At 41.5% G+C, this 20,759-nt stretch overlaps 2 protein-coding genes across 3 annotated transcripts; one reads left to right on the forward strand and one right to left on the reverse strand.

Annotated features, from left to right (window-relative positions):
- Positions 1 to 323: 323 nt before the first annotated feature.
- LOC146984835 (ceramide synthase 5-like) lies at positions 324 to 8,791 on the reverse strand. Its single transcript, XM_085782302.1, has 10 exons — positions 8,223 to 8,791; positions 6,850 to 6,952; positions 6,479 to 6,609; positions 6,337 to 6,394; positions 4,961 to 5,011; positions 3,672 to 3,764; positions 3,085 to 3,213; positions 2,680 to 2,786; positions 1,735 to 1,891; positions 324 to 661 (listed from the first exon to the last, which is right to left on the reverse strand). Exons 1-10 carry the CDS (start codon positions 8,396 to 8,398, stop codon positions 518 to 520), a joined length of 1,149 nt encoding a protein of 382 aa, XP_085638428.1. The 5' UTR covers positions 8,399 to 8,791; the 3' UTR covers positions 324 to 517.
- Positions 8,792 to 11,766: 2,975 nt separating this feature from the next.
- slmapb (sarcolemma associated protein b) lies at positions 11,767 to 19,359 on the forward strand. 2 transcript variants are annotated; one of them, XM_085782299.1, is made up of 10 exons: positions 11,767 to 11,825; positions 12,157 to 12,216; positions 14,327 to 14,455; positions 14,539 to 14,613; positions 14,749 to 15,051; positions 15,524 to 15,794; positions 15,966 to 16,137; positions 18,003 to 18,137; positions 18,587 to 18,674; positions 19,078 to 19,359. In XM_085782299.1, the coding sequence occupies exons 2-9, from the start codon at positions 12,165 to 12,167 to the stop codon at positions 18,668 to 18,670; spliced, it is 1,221 nt and encodes a 406-aa protein (XP_085638425.1). In that variant the 5' UTR covers positions 11,767 to 11,825; positions 12,157 to 12,164; the 3' UTR covers positions 18,671 to 18,674; positions 19,078 to 19,359. The 2 variants fall into 2 exon arrangements, with proteins under 2 accessions (XP_085638425.1, XP_085638426.1); XM_085782300.1 differs by lacking the exon at positions 18,587 to 18,674.
- Positions 19,360 to 20,759: the final 1,400 nt, after the last annotated feature.

The raw sequence follows: 20,759 nt of genomic DNA on the forward strand, positions 1-20,759 counted from the left end.
GGCATTTCTAAGCTTACAAAATAGTAAGCACCATATTCAGTAAGGCAGACGCAGTGATTTGTTTTACAGCCTGTAAATAAAATATATCACCAATTCACTAAAAAAACCTCTGTGTATAAAACGAGTTTTGACAGTAGCAGTGTAAAAATGCACTGTTAACACCCTTACACCAATTTCTAACTTTGAGAAAACACTCGCTCACACACACACACATACATACACACACACGGAGGTGCATACAGACCACACAGATTTCTCTGTCTGCTTCTGTAAGCAAAAGGCAAGAGTAAACCTCACACAGTGTAAACCTGACACCACAGAAACACAGTACCAAGTCTGTATTTCACATATAGAGCTGCAATGTGTCCAATCTTCTCTCCATTTGAACAACTCAGCAAAATAAAGAAAAAGAAAAAAAAAAAAGTTTGTCTTTTCAGTCAACTGACAAGGCAGGTCTCACAGGCATGCTGGAGGTGAATGAAAGCCACATGGCAAGTCAACGTCCTCCTCTTGGTGCTCAGTGGTCATGAGTTTCTCCATTAACGTGACCAGTGTGACTACTGTCCTTTGTGTTTAAAGTCTGACTGGGAGTTTTACTGCAACTGGAATTACTCTCTTCTTCTGAGCTGCTCTCGATGTCACTGCGGTCGTCTTTCGACACCTGTAAAATGAATCCACATGACAGTTTTACCGACTGCGAGGAAAGTTAAAGCAGGCTGTTGTTGGTGTGCTAACATGTTCACAAAGAAAACACTTTTGTAGGTAATGATTTACCAGAATCGCCATCCAAGTGCAGTGTGTAAGCATGATTATTAAATGGCAATAAAAGCTGTTTGGCTCAAAACCACAGAATCTGTTGATAGCCTTTGAGGCAATACCAGGGTTAGGGTTAGCACAAGGACAGCACAAAATATACAGTATGATGTGAGGATACTTTACTGAAGAGTTTTTTAATATCGGTATCAAATTTCATTTAATTTGTTCAGTGAAATAAAAACCCAAATGTCATCTTTAAGGTCACACTCTGGTAAAAAGAGAGTCTGTAGGTTTCATTCTTTGGGGGCCATGAATTTGTACAAAATTTCATGTTATCTATTAAAGCAGAAGTAAGTGATCCGGTCGTTTTGGCTAATGCTGCGTTCCAGGCAGGCTTTTGAAACCGTAAATTACGACTTTGTAGCGTTCCAGGCAACCCACTCGTGTTTTTCCGACCTGTTTTACCTGTGAAAGTCACTATAACGGCCACTCGTAACTTCTGACCCGTGAACTCGTACCAGATCGAACTGGTACGACTTCACAGGTCGGAAAAACACGAGTTACGGGCTGCCTTGAACGCACCATAACGTCTTGTCAGCCGATGGACTTAGCAGCCCCCGCCCTCGTCATGGATCTATTGGTCCTCGTCCCTACGTCACCACATTCAGGCGCATCCCTTGGCTGCACACACAGAGAGGACTGCCCCTTTATGCCGTTCTCTCTCCTCATTGGATAAAGGTTGTAGGATACAAGAAAAGTTTTCTCCTGGGCTCAGAGCAGAGCAGAGTGACTGACAGACCCGTGTTTCGGTCCAAACACTCTATGTAAGTGATTGCTGTCGGAAGATATAACTATTTAAGACTTATATTAACACAAAAATATCGCTTACTTCTGCTTTAATGGACTAAAATGGTGACCGACGATACCACCCCCAGAGGCACCGTGGCTAAAACACACACAGAAAAATGCACGACTGACCTTTCCCTTGAATATGGCTTTGACAGCAATACGAGTGATGAGGTAGAACCAGATGATGTGGAGAGTCTGCAGGACCAGTAGCAACCCGTTGAGCAGCCACCACGCCTGGTACGGCCCGACGATCTCCCAGCTCTCAAAGAGAACGCTGTAAACAATCCTACAACATTCACACATACAAAGTTAGAAAGGTTAAGTTTTATTCAAAGGGGACATATTATGGAAATATCACTTTTTGAAGGCTCTTTAACATATATTTGGGTGTTTGTCTTGCCTTCCGGGCCCCCAAAATGTGAGAATTGACAAAAAAATCTGTAATGTGCAGGCTCCCTAGGTTGAAATCCATGTGGTTTTACGAGCTGTTCCCTCAGTTGTCTTCCTGTGATGTAACTAGGCCTCGAATTTGCATAATCCCACCCCTACCTGGTACCGATAGAAGGGGTGGGGCGGGGCAAGCAGTGGTTCATTTGCATTTAAAGGGACAGGAACTGAAACCAGCCGTTCTGAACAGGGCTGATTTGAGAGTATCAAAAGAGAGCTGTGACGGTTGAACCTTGGGGTATTTTGGCCAAATCATGTCACAGATATGTCTTTAAGACACCTGGGAACTATTTTAATTTGTGGAAAAGGGGCATAATATGTCTCCTTTAATTCAGTAGAATATGGTTGTATTTTGTGTTCTAGGCATAAGTGATGCTGCCACTTAATAGTTTGATATTATACAGTATATTAGACCAAAGTCCCAAGGAGATCATGATAATGCCTGTAATAAAAAATGGTTGAAGTTCTATTCAGTCTTTCTTTTTGTTAATTCATTTAGTAAAAAACATTTAATCTTGGGGCTTAAGCACAACAATGAGGATGTTCAGTAAGTGGGTATGAAACTAATCTAGTGTTAGGGTGTGTGTTGTATGAATTGTTATGTAAAGCAACTTTTGTTTGTCTCACCAGAAAGGATAGATGACAAGTCGAGCGATGAAAAAGCTTATGCTGAACACCACAAACAGGCCATCACATAGCCTCTGGTACTTGGCATAGTTGGCCAGCTTGGCTGCCTTGAGAGATAAATAAAGCATTAATGATTCACAGTGTTAAAATATGAAACAAAATGTCATGTTATCTTATCTTATCACTATCATGTCAGTGGGAGGTGTGAGTGTGTGTTTGTGTGTTATTGTCAAAACTTGTGTGCAGAAGTTGCTAACAGCGCAGTAGTATCACTTCTCACATGGTTCCGGCTATGTTCGTCTAAAATTTGTACAACAATGCGTGTCTTTGCTGAGGGAAGTCGCTCCTATCTGTTTCATTCAACAACACCAAAAATAAATTTGCATCACTTTTTTCTTTTGTTACCTCGAGGAAGATGTCTGATGCATCGTGCACGCACATGACCAAAGAACCAGCTCGTAGCATGTTGTTGGCGTAGGAGAACGTGATGAGGAATATGGTGGCCAGATGGTGGACAAGCATGATGACGAAATCCTGTCACCGGTGAAATGAAGAGAGATGACAAAAAGGGACAGTTGCTTACTCAGCTGCTGGAAATTTACAATCTCCTGAGAGAGCAATAAGATGAAGTGGCTAGTTGTAGATTAATCGTCGGCTGTTTGGTCTTTGTACTTTAATCAAGACTGGAAGTTGCAACAGTGACTGAAAGACAGTGACCCGATACTCGGATGCCACGCTGTTGCTGTATGTGTTTATGGCACTTAAGATCTTCTAACCTGTTCTGCCAAAGCATGAAGATCATTCGTCAGTGCTGCTAACAATAAATTATGTAAAAGTTATGCTTGTTAAGACACCATCACAATAGAGAAATATGCATATGAAACAAGTTCATAAGTAAAACTGGCAAAACAGCTCTGACAAAGGGCGGTATGTATTCAGTGGGGCCATTGAGAGGCAGCACAATAGCGCTAGTTGGGCTCATGTTGACTCACCTTACGCTTAATGTCTGTGAACTGGGAAAACATCAGCGACCAATAGAAAGCCAACTCAGCTACATAGTAGTTGTACTGTCCAGGACTCAGCGGCTTCAGGAGGGAGAAACAGAAACACCTTTAACAAACATAAACACACTGGCCTGCATATATGAAGCTATTGGACTGATTAGAGAGATGATTTAGACAAGCTGAATATTAGGGCTGGGTAAAAATATCGATTCAGCAATGCATTGCAATTCTTTTCTCTGCAATTCAATATCGATTCAGCAATCTTCTGAATCGATTCAAGCCCCTAGCCAGTGGGGGCGCTGCGAGCAACACCCTCGTGTGATTCGCGCTGTACGGACGGGGGCCGCACTAGACCAAACCATAACAATATGGGAGTGAGTAGCAGCAGCAGCGGGGATCGATCGTCGGGGGAGGGACGCACCGCGCCGTGCCGTATTAACTTTCGCTTTCAACACGCGCTGCTGTTATGCATGCGTGCTTCTCTGTGGTGTGTATGTGTGTGAGAGGATGCGGCCATCGTCCGACGGGGGGGGGGGGGGCGGCGGCGGCGGCGAATATCGCTACTTTTTTTTTTTTAAGACGTTAGTTTAGGCGGCAGCTCTTTGTTGTTAAGGCGGCCGCCTTAACAGGAAAGCGCTGCGGGAAACCCTGAACTTATCTGACAGCTGCTCTCACTTCTTCCTCTGCTCCTCCTCACTCACTCACCTACACACAGACAGGACTCTGTCTTCCTCACACTCAGCCCAGCCCCTCAGTTTCTCATCCCACCTGCCCGTACCATACACATTGACAGTCAGTCAGAAATCACAGAATTTAAACATCATAACAAGAACATTACTGCGGGGTCGCTACAATATTTTCAGTTGTGCAGTCAACTATTATTAATAATATTGTTTTGTATTGTTTTATTACTCAAAATGTTATGAGTTATTTTCCAAGAGGAAAGTATCACATAGCCTAATTTAAATTTAGCTGCACTGTAGTTCAGTGTTAAAGCAGTGTCATATTTTGTTATGCTATGAGTTATACTATGGCTGTTCATAAGGCATGAAACTAAACAAATAATTATTAAAAAAAAAAAAATCTGGTACTCTTATTTGTGTATTTCTGCTTGATACTGAATCGATATCGAAGCATTTCAATCAATATCGAATCGAATCGATATCGAATCGAATCGTGACCTAATGAATCGAAATCGAATCGAATCGTGAGATTCTCAACAATACCCAGCCCTACTGAATATGACTGTTGAGTTAATGATAAAAAACAAAACAAACCTGAAAAGGATAGTTGTACCAACATTGTCTGGTATCCCACATCCAAGGCGACTGAATAAAACAGAAAAATGTGTAAATGATTCGAGAAGTCTGCAGATTTTGCAACATGTCAACAGATTTTGCTTGATATGATAATTCATCCTGTTAAAAGAAGCATTCATCAGGTCAATTTCTGGTGTGCTTCCAGTGTAATTGAGTTAATCTGAAGCTAATATGAGGCCCCACTGAGAGACTTCAGCTCATTCAAAACTCTGCAGCTCAGCAATTAACGAGAACCAAGAGGAAAGTCCACATCAGTCCGGTTTAAACTGAACCTCCGCTGGCTTCCTGTTAAATTACATTAATGATTGCTACATTTCTACATTACCCCCCTGATTAACGACATACCTCCAGGAACTCTGAGATCAACCACTGCTGGTTTTATTAGATATTTGATAGCTGTTGGAAAATCAGTGTTGCAGATTGTGTCAATTATAGCTCAAGGCCTGCATGATCACGCTACATGCAGGTAAGTCAGCTCACTAAGAATCTTAAAAATAAAGATAAACATCTTATCTCTTCACTGAAGCATTTTACTGGCTCTGAAATTTTGCACTTTGCTCCACAATTATGCACCGCTAAGCTCCTCTTAAAATCTGCTGTTTGACTTAGGATAATGTGTTGTCACGTTTATTGTGGTGCAAAATATTTTAGCAGCCATAAAATAATAATGCCTGTTGTATCACTGCAGTCAATATTACAAAGCACAACAGATTGTTGTGATCTGGCACTATATAACTCCAGGAAGTTTTATAGATCAAGATAAACAGCTGATGTTACTGATTCTCCAGTTAGGGGTCATTAACCCAATGCAGAGAAAGATGGGTGACTGAAATGATAATAGATACAATAGAAATAATTTTGATCCACTCAGTCCTCAAATGGTGGAAAAACTTTAAAAACATTAAATCAACTCCTTCACACATCTGCAGCTATTCTCTCTTCAGTGGCAGCCTGAGTGACAAAGAAGTCGTACACTAAATGTCATGATTTATTTGCTTCGCCATTTTCCATTGCACTTTACTGCATTTTGTTCTCATATACATCCAACTCATCATCAACTAAACGTTTGAGCTAAAGTAGGTGAACACACACCCTAACCCTGTTGTGAATGCTCTGGGAGGGCCGTTTTAATGGGCTGTATAAATAACAGGAATGAACACAACAAAAGAAAACCTGTTTCAGTGTACATATGACAACTTCACCATTGTTAAGAGACAAAACTGTGATTTGAAGAACAAACACAATCAGGTTTCTGGTTTAACTCCAAAAGTTGTGCATCATGTGAGTGCAGATATACAAAGTCATTGCAGTACTGTATGCCATTTTCAACTCACCACCCACAAATGGCGCATGGCATAGATAAAAATCCCCAGGTAAAATGTAAATCGCCACCTAGAATAAAAGAGAAGAGTCATATCATATTGACGTATCTTCACTCATGAACTGCGTTTAGTAGGAACCTTTGTAGAGACCTACATGCTCTCACAGAACTTTTTCTGCGTACTGGGCCTGTCCTGGTTCCGACGGACGCGAAACCATCTCTGTATTTTCCGCACATCCCAGTCGACCTGTTTGGACAGTCCCTCCAGTTGCCTCGTGTCTGGACACTAAAGACAAAGACATAACAATTACAAACGACTCGCTTTCCACGGCCTCTACTTGTAAAAACCACAGTACGAGTAGGTACGGCCGTCGCTCTGTAAGAGGTATTTTCTCATCATGTCATTATGCCTGTGGTGGCGTATTCCAGTGCAGCCAGCAACATCAGTGTACAGTAGTGTGTGTGTGTGGGGGAAAACATTAAATGGACTGCAGAACAGAACAGAACAGACGTGGGCCTTATGTACCGCTTTGGACTGATACAGCCTCTCCAGGACAGCATTGGGCTGAGCTCGCCGAGGCACTCCCGCCTGAATCTGAAGTATGTGGGCACAGGGCTTGGCCACTAGCCTGAATACACACAGTCGGAGGCAAAAAAAGAAGGGAAAAGTGGGTGGGGGTAGGGAGGAGACACAGAGATGGTGTGGTATTAGGAGGGACATTCGGAAAGAGGAGGTAAATACCTTGCACAGGCTACAGAAACATGGACTAAGCAGAGGAACCCTTAACTGACACGAAGCGTCGAACTTTCACAGTTCACCCACAAAGTTGCAAAGTTGCATCTGACATATGTGTGTGTGTGTGTGTGTGTGTGTGTCTTAGAGGGAGGGAACGAGAGCATAATAGAGGCTATAGCAGCGTCTGGGGAATGTAGCACCTAGTATAAACACAGCGTGATGACCTGTCATGTGAGAGTATGGGAGACAGAGATGGGAGGGCCTCTAACCAAAATACTGATGGGTGTCACAAGATCATCTGGTTAAGTTGACCAGTGTTCATGCTCAAACAAACTCTGAGCCATTTATTAGCTACATCTCAATCTGACAACACCCCACTTATCTGGAGGAGTTTCTCCCCAAACATGGAGAAAAAAAAAAGGGGCTGAATGAATAGAAGCACAGAGTGAGTGGACTTTGGCTTGTCCCCTCACTGGTGATTTTCCTCTAAATATCAGGCTACCCTCAGAAAGTTAGACTGAGGCCCTTTAACACAACCTCAAAATTAGCTGCTGTAAAAAAAAGATGGCACTCTGTGTGCTAAAAAAAAAAGAAAAAAAAAAAGTCAGGACTGGGGAAAACTTTTAAAAGGCCCCAAGTCAGATTCATTTCCAGTTATCATGTAATCATGTAACTCTGTGCAGCCTCTGTTTCTCCTCTCAGCTAGGCCTATCCTATGAAACTAACCCTGCTGAGCAAGGTAAACATCAAGCCAGGGAGTTCATTTCTATTAGTCATCACCTCAGAGGAATGCTAACAGCGTGAGGCAACAACAATGAATTCTCGCAGGTTTAGGATTTCCCAGAAAAAAAGATCAGTGCCATATGAGGAGATAAAAGCCACAACAGTGAGTTATGAATCACAGTGACATATTAGGCTATTACAACAAGTTTCCAGAAGTTTGACTCATCTCAGATCAGGGGCTCGTTTAAATCCTGAAATCATTAATTTTCCATAAAGTAATACTCTTAGGCTACAAGGATTATGTTTTCTTTGTGGATTTGAAGCTGAATCCCACAGCTACAGTACTATGCACTCACACAGAGCAGGGACACACACACATGTGGGCGAGACTAATAGGCTACATGACATCTGAAACCAACATCTGTCTGAGTTAACTTTACCTTTCAAACAGCAGCCGTAGTAGAAACACACCGACGGCCAGCGGCAGGGCGATAAGTATTTGTCCCACTCGCGGATACTCCACACCAGGTGGTGGATGCTCCAGGTCCGCCCATGACACATTTTCGGGAAGCCAGAACCTCTCACTCCAAATCCAGGCGGAGATAGAGGAAGTCATCGGGGGAAACAGGAGGAGACACTTCGAGCTCAACAAAAAAAAACACACACACAAAAACAACACACGCACAGGTGGTAAAACCCCAAACTGGTGGAGTTTAGTTGTCGGACATCGAGGGTGTTTGTTGAAGAGAGGAAGGTTTTGAAATGAAGTCCGACCCCCCGACTTGTTGTAGTTGTGTGGCACTACACGGAATAGGCAGCATCACATCACTTCTGGTTGACTCCAACTCTGCGAGTTACTGGATGAACCGCTAACGTGACACGTAAAAGACAAGAGGACACACCCACACACCCACCAACCACCACCACCACCTCCTCATGGGTAAGTTAGGCAACTGTGTGTGTGTCTCAGTCAGACTGAAGTTTTCCACTGCAGGAGAAACAACACACTCACTCCTGCCTCCTTCCTTCCTTCCTTCCGTCCTTCCTGTGTGAGTAACTGTGAGTTGTGTGAAGCTTCACGGCTGAAGTCAAAAAGTTAGATAATGTTAACCCTGAGAGACACGCCTCCAACACATAATTAGCCAAAGGCCTGTTTGTTATTAACAAAAAAAAAAAAAGAGGGCAAAGTGCGCACATTTAGGGACGTGTGCAGGGCAGGCGCAGGATTAAAAAGTGCAAATTTACAAAAAAAAAGAGAAAAGGACAAGAAATCCGCCCGCTGCAAAAAAAAACAAACAAAAAAACATAGGGAGTCCCTGCAGTGTGCGGATTTCTTGTCCTTTTTTGTCTGTTTGTTGGTATCAACTGCTACACTTTTGATACAAATATGCTAGGCTACTATTAGATACATTGTAGAGTAATATCAGGAAGTGGCACAAGTTGGCTAAGATCACGTGACAACCACAGCACCTCTCCTTTTCCTTTAGCTGCATGCTAATCAGCCAATCAACACATATTCCTGAGTTGTTTGGTTGTACTGAAACAACTTTGATAAATATATATCCACACAAGCAACTATCAAATACATTGTAGGCTAATATCAGTAGCTAAAAACAAACAAACAAAAAACAGTAGTAGGCTAATATCAGGAAGTGGAAGAAGTTGACTATCACGTGACAGCTCTCCTGGACATCCCTGGTCAAAATGTGAACAGTGGTAGATGAAATGATCTCCAAAAGGCTTAAAATTACAGACGACACATTCCCTTTACATTTTAAACTATATATATTTCACATTTTCAAAATGACAGAAAAGGATAAGGTTTAGGCCCCTTGCATAGTTAGTTTCTACTAGTAGCCCCCCCCCCCCTTTGGAAACAGCGTGTAGGCTACATAGTAAAATGCTTGTCTGATACCTTGGTCAAAGTTATCTGAGAGCTTAGAAATTTGGCCTATTTGTCCACATGTAACTGTAACTGTTCAATACTTTTCTTGCTATAACATCACGTGACAACAACACCTCCACTTCACAATTATGCTAGTTAGCTAATAGGAACTGTGACAACCATATTTCTGAGTTGTTTGGTGGTTAATCCAAGACAACTGAAACATCTTTTTATATCCATCCACATGTAGCCATTAAATATATTATAGAGTAATATCACTGACTGACAACACTAACATGACCATATTTTCAGTTATTTGGTGATAATTTAATTTACACCAGTTGAAATGCTGCATAGATTTTAAGGAAATATGAAGTAATATTAAGTTAACAATAAAGAGTTTGCTTCTTCAACAACTTTAAGAGAGGATTTATTGCAGGACTATTGTATTAGACTGCATTAACCTAGGTCTATACTGTAGCCTACCTCCATTCAATTCAGCTGTTCAGTGCCAAATGAGAGGATATAGTCAGCAATGTTGGGAGAAAACTATTGCTGAGAGAACAAGTACCTATATTTTTTTAAAAACTAGATGTAGAACAAAGAGTATTTCAGGATTTCATGCATTTCAGAAGTTAATAGTACTACAACATGTGGTAAAACCAAAACTTTGGCACATTGTGGCTCTTGGATCCTGTGGCCAAAATGCAGTAGGTAGTTGAATCATCTTTCTGCAGCAGAGCTTCATGTTAGAAACACAGGTGAATCTTCCTCTTGTTAAATGTGGTTTAAATCAGTTTATGTGGGTTCACCCCCAGTTTGTCTGTGAACACGCTCATAAATGGAGGTGGGCGGTTTAGACTGTTTTCTGAAAATGGAGAGGTTAAAAAAGTTGATTATTGATTGAAACGTGTGAATGATTTGCAACTTTATGTCTTAAACCTTTTTATCTTTTTTTTTTTTACCAACTTTCCCAAGCAAAGTTAAGGTCTTAGGCTGGAAACTGGTCACACAGCACAATCCACACTCATTAAGAGTTAACACCGTCTCCTCTTGGTTTCTTCTTTACTGATTTGCACTTGTTAAAGTATGACGCAACACCCTTTTAACAATTACTCAATGTATATTGACTATGCAGTGCTTTGGTGAAACCTGTTCTCTTGAGAGCTGTTTGTACTTGTACTATTGAGTCTTAAGCTTTAGTATTTAGAAAATAACACGCGTCATCTTCGTTATGGGACTGCACCCCATGAAATGAGAAAATGAACTTACAGTATGTCATAAAAGTCAGTCAGGCAGGCAACATCAGCTCACAGTGTTCCTTTTAAAATATTTGTTGTTTTTGGCTTCTGATATTCTACCCAACCCCCTCCCCGAAAAAAAAAATAGAAATAAAATAAATATATAGATTAATCAATAATGAAATTAATCCTCAGATGCAGCCTGACATATTTAAATGTAGTCTAATTACCTGTGGTATTTTGTAGTGCAGTGCAACAAAGTTAAACAATACATCCCTATATGAGTTACATAACTTTAGGATGATGACATAGCGCTCTAACTCTGAGGGCCAGTAATTCAAAGTGGGGGGAAAAAAGTGGCCTAGAATACAAAACAAAGGAAGAGGTGGATGCTGCACATATAGATGGCACACATTCCCACACACACCACCAGCCCCCCTGCTGTGTCTTCCTGTAGGTTTTTACATCAGTACCAACTGACCAGAGAGCAGCACTGATCCCTGAACAAAACCCCCTCTGTGTCAGTATGCAGCTGCAGCTTCCGAGATGCCCTACTCGGATACATGACCTAGTGTTGAGGGGCTGCGGACTTCAGCCTCAAAACAGGGGGGGGGGGTCATGTTTTTGAGGCTGTTGATATGAGTTACCTTTTAGTGTAGCATTTGAACCACACTTTGAGTGTATGTGCATTTATGTCAAATTGTTCTTTGTCTTTCCTGGCTTCGGTCCAGCTACATAGCAGGCAGGTCTCGAACGCAGTGTTTGTCATCCCCTCGGCGCCCCCCCCTCTCCCCTTTCACTGCTTGGACTGCTCCATTTCGCATCTGAAAATATCTGATAGTTGGAGAAGAGTTCTTCATGTCAGGGACTGCTGTAGCCTCAGCACAAAGAATACTGTAGCTCCTGGATCATATAAGGTAACATTTCATGATGATAAGTTTTATTTTTAACCTTTACTAGCACATTTTCTGTGACCTAGTCCTCAGAGGAAATTTCTCAGCAGCTATGCAGATGCCTCTTCCAAAAGCACTTGTTATGTGTTTTCGGATGAACATGCATTTCTGTGTTTACCTTTCAAAATTACTCTAATTCTTAACCTTGACGCAGGCAGTAATAGTCTTAATCATTTCAGTTAAGGTATTTATCTAAACTACGTCTTATTTTGCTTCATTGTCTCTTAATTCATTGTGATGAATATGTTGTCAATTCACATGATATGTAGTCTTTTTTTTTTCCTTTTTTTCACAGATAAGAAAATGGACGAGAAAGAGTTCAGTGACCCTCTGAATAATGTATCGCTGATTAAAGGTAAACAAACTGTTTTTCTTTAATGGACAGACAGAACTGAAGTGAATGACTTGGCATTGTTTTGCTCTTCAAATGGTTCTTACCTGACACAGCATATCTTACCACCTGACAATGTGGGGAGAGAAAAAAAAAAAAAAGCATGAGTCATAGTTAAAATGAATGTTTGGACCTATGAGGGCAGTTTGCTTCTAACAGTGCTCTAGATGGCCTTGTTTTAGAGGCTGATTTCTCCAGTGTCAACAGCTTATTAGAAGATGGACTCTCTTTACACAGAGGACACATCAGCTGACTAATGTGCGTTAGCTGTGACATTTAGGGAGACTGGTTAAAATAAAATCCAGGGGATAATGGAGTGAGAGCTATACAAAAAAATGTAAAAATAAAAAATCAGCTGTGTATGACTCAGATGTATCTGCAAGCATGTAAGTGAATGCATCAATTTTGCATGATGAATGAATTTGTAATGCTACACTGCACAGTACATAGGGAGCACAAAGCAAACAGTGTCCTCACGACAACAGTAGCTCTGTCATTTGATGAGGGTATTTCTCAGTTTCAGTCACATAGAGCACATTTTGGGAGTGTATGTGACCGAGACTTGGTATCACCTCCCAGCCATTTGATTAACAGTTGTTTTTTGTAGAGGCTCATTGAAGAGTGGAGACATTTCAGAGCAAGCAGTGCTAATCCTCACAATGCTGTCACATTTACTGGGGGAAGAAAAACCGACAGCGCGAAAGATGGACCATGATGGCTCTAGCCTTCAGCACTTGAGCTAAAAAAAGACTTTCTCCTACAATTTTTTCAGTCGTCACTTGAGGCAGTGTGATGCTCAATATCCCCAACTAGTCAGAGAGGTATTTTTACTCAAAGACTAATCCCATTATCACTTTGTCAGGTGTCATTCTGCAACATGCGGCATAATGGGTGTAATAACAAATGTTACTAAAGATACCACATTGGATGCCCTTATCTGAGATACTCTTTATCCCTCGTGCTCTTTTCAGAGGGCATTTGTCTTTCACACACACACACACACACACTGGACTAAAACTGTTGGACTTGCAGGGAGCCCACTCACATTCTGAATCTCACCCATGCATATGCAATGCATGAGGGAACACACGACCTCATACACACAAGCAGGACATAGCACTGCCCGCCCATCCTTTGTCTGGCACACAGCTGGGTGGTCATGTGTCTGAGTCAGAGGGTGCCACCAGCCTCCAGCAGACGCCTCATACCCGTTAATTTTAGGTTCATTCATCAGTGCCATTTGGTAGCACTATTAAACAGTTCAATATATTTCATTTATACATACACCACAAATCACAACAGAGGTTTTACACAGTATTTGAGTGTGTGTGTTTGTGTGTGTGTTCATGCAGCTACGTGTGCTAGCGGCAATGAAATCACAGTTTTCAAAACAAAAGCAGCATTTCACGGCAGCTTCAGTCCTCTCATGTGTCCATTTATGGTGCACATGTGTGACTCGTCTCGCCTTTTTTTTTTTTTTTTATTTATTTGCCTCGGCCAAATGCTCAGTCTGGGATGATGAGGTCATCTCTTTTCCTAGCCATGGTAGATTAGGGGATCAAGATAGTCACTGGGCATTTGCAAGGTATTTGTGGAGCTTGTTTCCTCTTCTAGAAAACACAACAGCACCCTGGTAACCCTGGCTAGCCCATTCCCCTTTGTGTATTGTTTACAGAAACTTGTTGTTAACAAGCAACATGGACGTGCCAGAGACTCATATGTCACTGGAGGGAGTAAAGGACAATTTGGAATGAAAGCTTGGTTAAAATATGCAGATAATGCAGTTGTGTCTATTTCTGGATTGAGCAATTAGTTTATGTAATAGGCCCATTTTAATATCTGGGGAAATCATCCAACATGCCAGCCCTGGTTAAATATTTGGGACTGAAGCAAAATGAATATAGTGGAACTATCCTTGTATGATGTATCATTATGTTTTAAACTTTATTCTCTAATGTTTCTGATTGCACTTAAGTGATTGTGAAGGAAGGTCAGCTCCGCTCTACACTCTCATTGTAGGAGAATGAATCATCTAGCTTCGATTAACCGTTTTTGTTCTGCATTTTACCCTCAGATGATCTGAGCAGGTCAAACAAGGGGTCGTCTGGTGACTCTGAGAAAATGATCCAGCGTTTGAATGATGAACTTCGAGAAGCCCAGGAGCGAGCTAATGCTGAGAAACACAAATGCATGGAGCTACAAGGTAGCATTTCAACTTTTATTTTTAAAAAATACACCTTTCTCTCCACTTGAGCTACTCACAAACACATGAAATGTATTTTGCAGGTGTCCTGGAGGAAGAGAGAAAAGAAAATAAACAACAGGCCGATGAATCTGCAAAACAGATAAAACTTCTTCAAGGTATATTTCTGCTTTGTTTGCAGCCATCCCCCCTTGGTTGTTTAGAGAGCAAAGTGGCTGAATTTTACTGCTGTCGTTGTCCAAGTAAAAATGTCAACACAAACAATCTGAATACTCAACCCTCGCTCCCGACAGGCCAGCTGCGGCAGCTCCAAGACGAAATGGTCATCCTCAGAGAGCAGATAGACGATTCCTCCGGTTCACGTGACGAGCTACAAGGCGCACGTGATGAGGTGAAGTCACTGAAACGTGCCCTGGAGTCGGCCACGGCTGAGCGGGACCGTGACGTCGCTGCTATCCAGACTAACCTGGCAACCGTCTCGAAGGATCTAGACAAGTGGCGTCAGACTGCCAGCAAATATGAGCATGAGATTGACAGCTTGCAGCGTGACCTTCAGCAGCAGAGCAAGCAGTGGCAGAAGACTGCAGAGATACAAGGTACTGCTGCGCGGTGCACATCCACATATTTGTTCTGTAATGTGAACTATTTGAACTGTAAGGTAAACATTGTGACGGTAAGACCGACACAAAAGTCAGACTGTTGTTTAATGTAATTATTAGGAATGAAAGGAATGTTCCTAAGCTGGGACTATTTCTCAGTATTTCTTTTATATTTACAAATGACAAAACCATATGATTTGCCGAAATGAGATTAGATTGTGGAGTGGCTGCTGTGAATGAGGGCTTTGTGGCTGTGTTCTCCACTTATAGTGTTGCTTAATGGGCACATGGTATGAAATATGTCTTCCTCTACTACACCACACGCTAGCTTGTTCAAAGTTCAGAGGAAATTAAAAATATATAAATAGAAACATGATGGATTTCACTTCATCTGTATGGTAATTAAGACTAGAGCATCTGCTCAGGAAATGCATCATTATATAAAACCTTTTTTTTTTTCTTCTCACAGCTAGTGAACTGCAGTCGATGCAGGTGGAGTGTAACGGCCTTCAGAAGGAATGCTCTGTCCTGCGATCTGAGAAACAGGACGTTGTGAATAAGCACCAGAAAGAAAGGAGCGGTCTGCAAAGTGAATGTGCTTCCCTCAGGGCTGAGAGAGAGGAACTCCTTAAGACTAACCAGAAAGACAAGAGCAACCTGCAGAGTGAATGTGCAGTACTGCGCTCTGAGAAAGAGGCAGTGCTGCAGAGACAGCAGCAGCTGGAGAAAGACCTTTCCAGGTCGGTGAGCAATATGACCACAAATTCAGTTTCGCCCTCCCCACCCTTATGCTCCTTCTTCTTCTGTCTCATCTGCTTGACTCTGCTTCCTGGCCGCACAGTGAACATACACATACTCAGTCTGTGATCCTCCACCTATTGAACTTGGTGTTGTTTTGTTTTTTTTGATAGTTCACGTGCCCAGAATGCTGAACTGAGCAACAGCCTCAAAGCCCTAGAGCGATCCCAGCAGGAGTTGGAGAAGAGGCTGGCATCCCTGCAGCTCCAGCACCAGCAGGACAGCACCAAGCTGCAGACCCAGCTGGAGGAGGCGGACAGTCGCAGCAATGCTCTGCAGAGAGAGGTATGCTCTAAACATAAACAGACATCAACCTGAGTGAGTTAGGCCCTTATTTGACAACCTTCTTGGAATCACTCCTAAGAATGATTTCTCACACCATCGACCTTCGACCTGACGGTTAGTGAGGACCCTGTACGTGCTGCATGCTTTTCACTCCCATCGTTCAGTCCTCTGGCTGACTGGCTACATCATTTATCACACATAAAAGCAGCCCGAAGGAATGTTTTAGGCTTCAAATCTATTTTATTGCATATCTCCACGCGAGATTGTTTATTGATCTGTGAGTTTGGTCAAAACTAAATCTGAGTGCGCAGCAGTACGGCAACAGAATGGATCCAGTGTAAACACATAGTCGGAGGACTGCAGCTGCTGCTGGTTCGCTGCTGACCTGCTGCTTTATAAGACCAATGGTGACAACATGTTACAGTATTTATGAAAGTGCCTTAATGCACTCTCAGTGAAAGGTAGGAGTTTTCTTCTGGGAGCAACATACAGAACCATCAAAAGAAAATATAGTGTACAGTAAAAACTGATTGTAGATTTTACTATGAACCATACACATGAACCGTTAGGACCAAAATGATGTGGTCAGGTGAATAATGTATATTTTTTGGTTCAAAGTAAAATACTATTTCTTTAATCTTTTACATTTTATCTCTGGTGACAAAATAGAAAATGATTCACCTTTCTAAGAAAGCTGATAAAAAGCTGTTATTCCAGATAACAACCAACCACGCTGATGTGAAACTCCAAACATTTTGGTTAAATTAGGACTGTTTTTCCAACTCGGAGAAAAACACACACACCCTGATCCCTTATCTGTCCATCTGGGCTACTGGTTGTTGTTTCAGCGGTATGTACAGTAGGGTCTCATTTGCCTTGATATTGTAGCTTAAAAGCAGATCTGATGTCATTAGAATTGAGTCTAATTTTGAAATGGTGGGAATTAAAGTCTTAAGGGTCTGTCTCCATACACTTGTTTGACAAACAGACCTCCACAGTATGATCAAGTCAATCAAGAGCTTCCTGTCATACGCCTCTCATATAAAAGTGGACCAAGCATGTGTCACTGGGTATTTGGAGCCAGTAAGGCCTGATTGTCTATTTTGAGACAACTGATAACAGACAGACCCTGAACCAGTTCCCCAGGACTGAGAGGCAGCCAGCCACCGTGGCTGAATGTTAAAACCAACAGAAATTAACAATACTGACCACAGACTCAAACAACGGTGAGTTTGCTGGAATGAAGCCGTTATGAAATACAGCGATAAAGCAAAATAAGATAAGACTATTACAGGGGAAAAGGGGAAACGACTTCAGTGTGAATGGGCGACTGGAATGTCTTTTTGATAGTAAGATAGTGATTCCTCAAGAAACCTGCAGCTCCATTAACATGATAAGGAAATCCCAGCTCCTAGTTTAAAGCCTGAATATTCAAAGCATCCTTCAGCCTGGATGGGGATCAGATCAGCCACTGCAGCGACACTGTGACAGGTCAGCCGGTGAAAAATAGACGATGACAGAGACGAGACCGCTCTTGAACACACCAACGTCATTCATTCCAGTGTGGTGTGTTGCTCTTTAGTCACTGAATGGAAGTAGAAACTGAGACCACTTAAAGTCTAATGACTACGCTCGCCCTGATTAGCTAAATATATACAAAATTCAGCAGTGCACTGCTCTGCACGAGGGACAGGGTGAGCCCGTAAAGCCTGTTGGAGGACATTCAGTAGCACCCAGATAAGCAGCTTTAGCAATAATTACACTTCACAATACTTGACACTGATGTAACTGCTTAATCTATGTGTCTAGTTTAAATAAAATCCCACTAATAATAACAACAACGATGATGATGATTTGCTTTGCAGTATGAGGAGGCTAAGATGGAGCTGTCGGACCTAAAAGAGAAATATGAGAAGACTGAGCAGGAAAAACAGTCGCTCGCAGATGAACTGGAGGGGTGCAAAGCCAACATGAAGGAATTACAGGAGAAGGGAACAAAGGTGAGTGATTATTTATCAGACACTCTCACAGGCTTTTACTTAACAAAACTAGTGTGTGACAAATGATATAGTATATGAAGAGTAGCATAAAGTTTATTTTCATAGGAGGCAAACATGTGCAGTAGTATTTGTTTTAGATTGCTTGCTTCAAATTAAGCAACATTGTTGTGAACACGTTCTATTTTGTGACATGTCTTGGGGCATAAAACATGAATCTATAGTGAGATTCACAATATTTCTTTTAACCTCACACAACACCTGCTCTCTCTTACTCATCCACTGTCTTTTAATGTTGCTTTTAGACATGGAAATGTGTAACATTTGAGATTTGTATAAACACCAATTACAGACACAGGCTACTGACTGAGGAGTTTATTAATAAAGCTCAACGCCCAACTAAAGTATGTCCCATTGCAGTTGATTACTATAATATCCCTTCCCTTCTGTAGACATCCCTATTGCTGCCTGTTCAAGCCATAGTCATCGGCCTTATCCTGGCTTTGCTGTATTGGTGCTTCGGCGCATTGTGGTAGTAAGGTACACATTACTCCTGTCAAGTCGGCCTACATCTTTCATTCTCATCAGTGTCTTCTAGATCATTGCATGACCTAATCAGATATTCCTCATTTCCCAGAATGCCTTCCTCTGGGGAAACTTCAAAAATTAACGTCTCAAATCTAACCTCTCTAATCGTACAGTTCTCAACATCTGACATCTGTTTGTCTTGTCTGGATGGCTAATGCTTAACAACTGTTTCTCTCAGTTGGCCTGGGTGGGCTTATCTTGATCTTGAAAGAGCTGTTTTTAACTTGCGTTCTCTGTGTACTGCATTGGTCTCAGTGGCAAACTTCCCTCTGTCAAAGCTTTTTGGCGACCCTTGGATGGGCGGTTTCCTGTGGTGATGCTCATGTTTCCATTTCTGTGTCACCACTTGTTTCAGAAACCGTGGATGATCTGGGGACCTGTGGTTGCTGTGGCTCTAACAGCTGTGACTGCTGCTGCGCTCTTGAGGACCTGAGGGCAACTCGCTCAAACACACACGCAAATTAAAATCCGTATTTGTCATCAGATTTGTCTGCACCGAAACTGAAAAACATGCCCCCTTATCATATCTGCACTATTAATTAGGAGGGCTCATACTTAACACTGTTAGTTAATAAGATGCTCTATTTTAGATGGCAGAGACCTTAATAAAAGAATGTCAGTTCTGTGTGCAAATGAATATGTTTATTTGTTCTGTGAAGCAACTCTAGTTGGGTCGTTTCTCTGGTTACTATTTTGACTTATTGTCCATTAATGAATGTAAAGATCCTCTTGACACATAATTAATTCTAAATATATATGAGGATATATATTTTAGGGTTTGAACCTCCCTAAGTGTAACACATCTCTGTAATTGTCAGAATAATAAATATTATCACAATAATACAGCCCCTAATCGAGTGTATAATGAATCCCATAGAAACACAACAATACATCAGTGAATGGTTGTGGTGGACGCTGCTAAGATATGCAGCCATAACCATTATCAGGACTGAAGAAGCTATTCAAGCTGAGAGTTTAGCTAAGCAGGAATTTATATTATGGCGTCATGAACAGAACCACAGCAACTTGCCCTGAGACTGAGAGCCATTTTTTTTTTAATCATTGACAGGATCTAGTTCAGGATTGCACAATCCCATCTTTTGTGTGTTTGTCGTCTTCTTTCCCTTCGGCCTTCTGCTTTTCATCGAAGTTGCATGATGAGAAAATATTACATTTCTTTAGAACATTGTTTTGTTTTTGTTTTTTTGCACCAGTTTCCAGCCTCTGAGATTCCACTGACATGGCAGCATTAACTGCTGTTTCTCAACAGAGGAGGGTCAAACGGGAACAAGAAGTTACAGTTTAATACTCAGTGTTGTTGTTGTTGTGCCATTGAAAACATGGACAAGGTGGAGACCAGAGTGTAAATCAGCCATTAATTGTGCTATATTACGTAACAAAAACATTATTTAAATGCATGGTATTGAGTGATACTGTATCACATCTTTACCAGTAGCACCAACAGGAAACAGTGTAAAACTTTAAATGTCATGGGTTTTGGATTTCACTTTACTCTCTGAACATGTAAACAAACCCAAACAGAAATTTGGTATCCATTCCATTTTCTATTGGTTAAACGTTTGCATGCATTATGAGTTTGTAGGAAAACCTCACATGTTGTCACTGAATATATCAACTAATTTGCTGTGTTTATGGTAATTCTGACTCTGTTCGGTTTCCTGTAAATAAGTACAAAATCTATGTATTTTGTTAAGAGATGGAAAGGTATAGTTTCATGGGTTTAAAGTTTATGAATATTTGCCCTAAAATGTAAGAGTGACCTTAATTAAAGATCTCAAGCTCATAATTGCACCTTAGAGTCATTGCATAAGCACACAGTCACAGACGCCACCAAGCCCTGTTTAGATGAGCTCAGACCTGCTACTACGTACTGTACCTTTTTTCTTTTGAACCATCCCATTTTAGAACAAGCTGCACTGTATCTTAGGTAAGTTGTAGTCAGTATTGTCCACCAGTATTATTCCCTTTTTAATATCTTAGAGGTAGAGAAATGTATTTTATGAATAATAATTTGTT

The sequence above is a fragment of the Trachurus japonicus genome, chromosome 7 (genome assembly GCF_045865225.1).
Source record: "Trachurus japonicus isolate A0001 chromosome 7, Traja_1.0".
Classification (NCBI taxonomy): domain Eukaryota; kingdom Metazoa; phylum Chordata; class Actinopteri; order Carangiformes; family Carangidae; genus Trachurus; species Trachurus japonicus.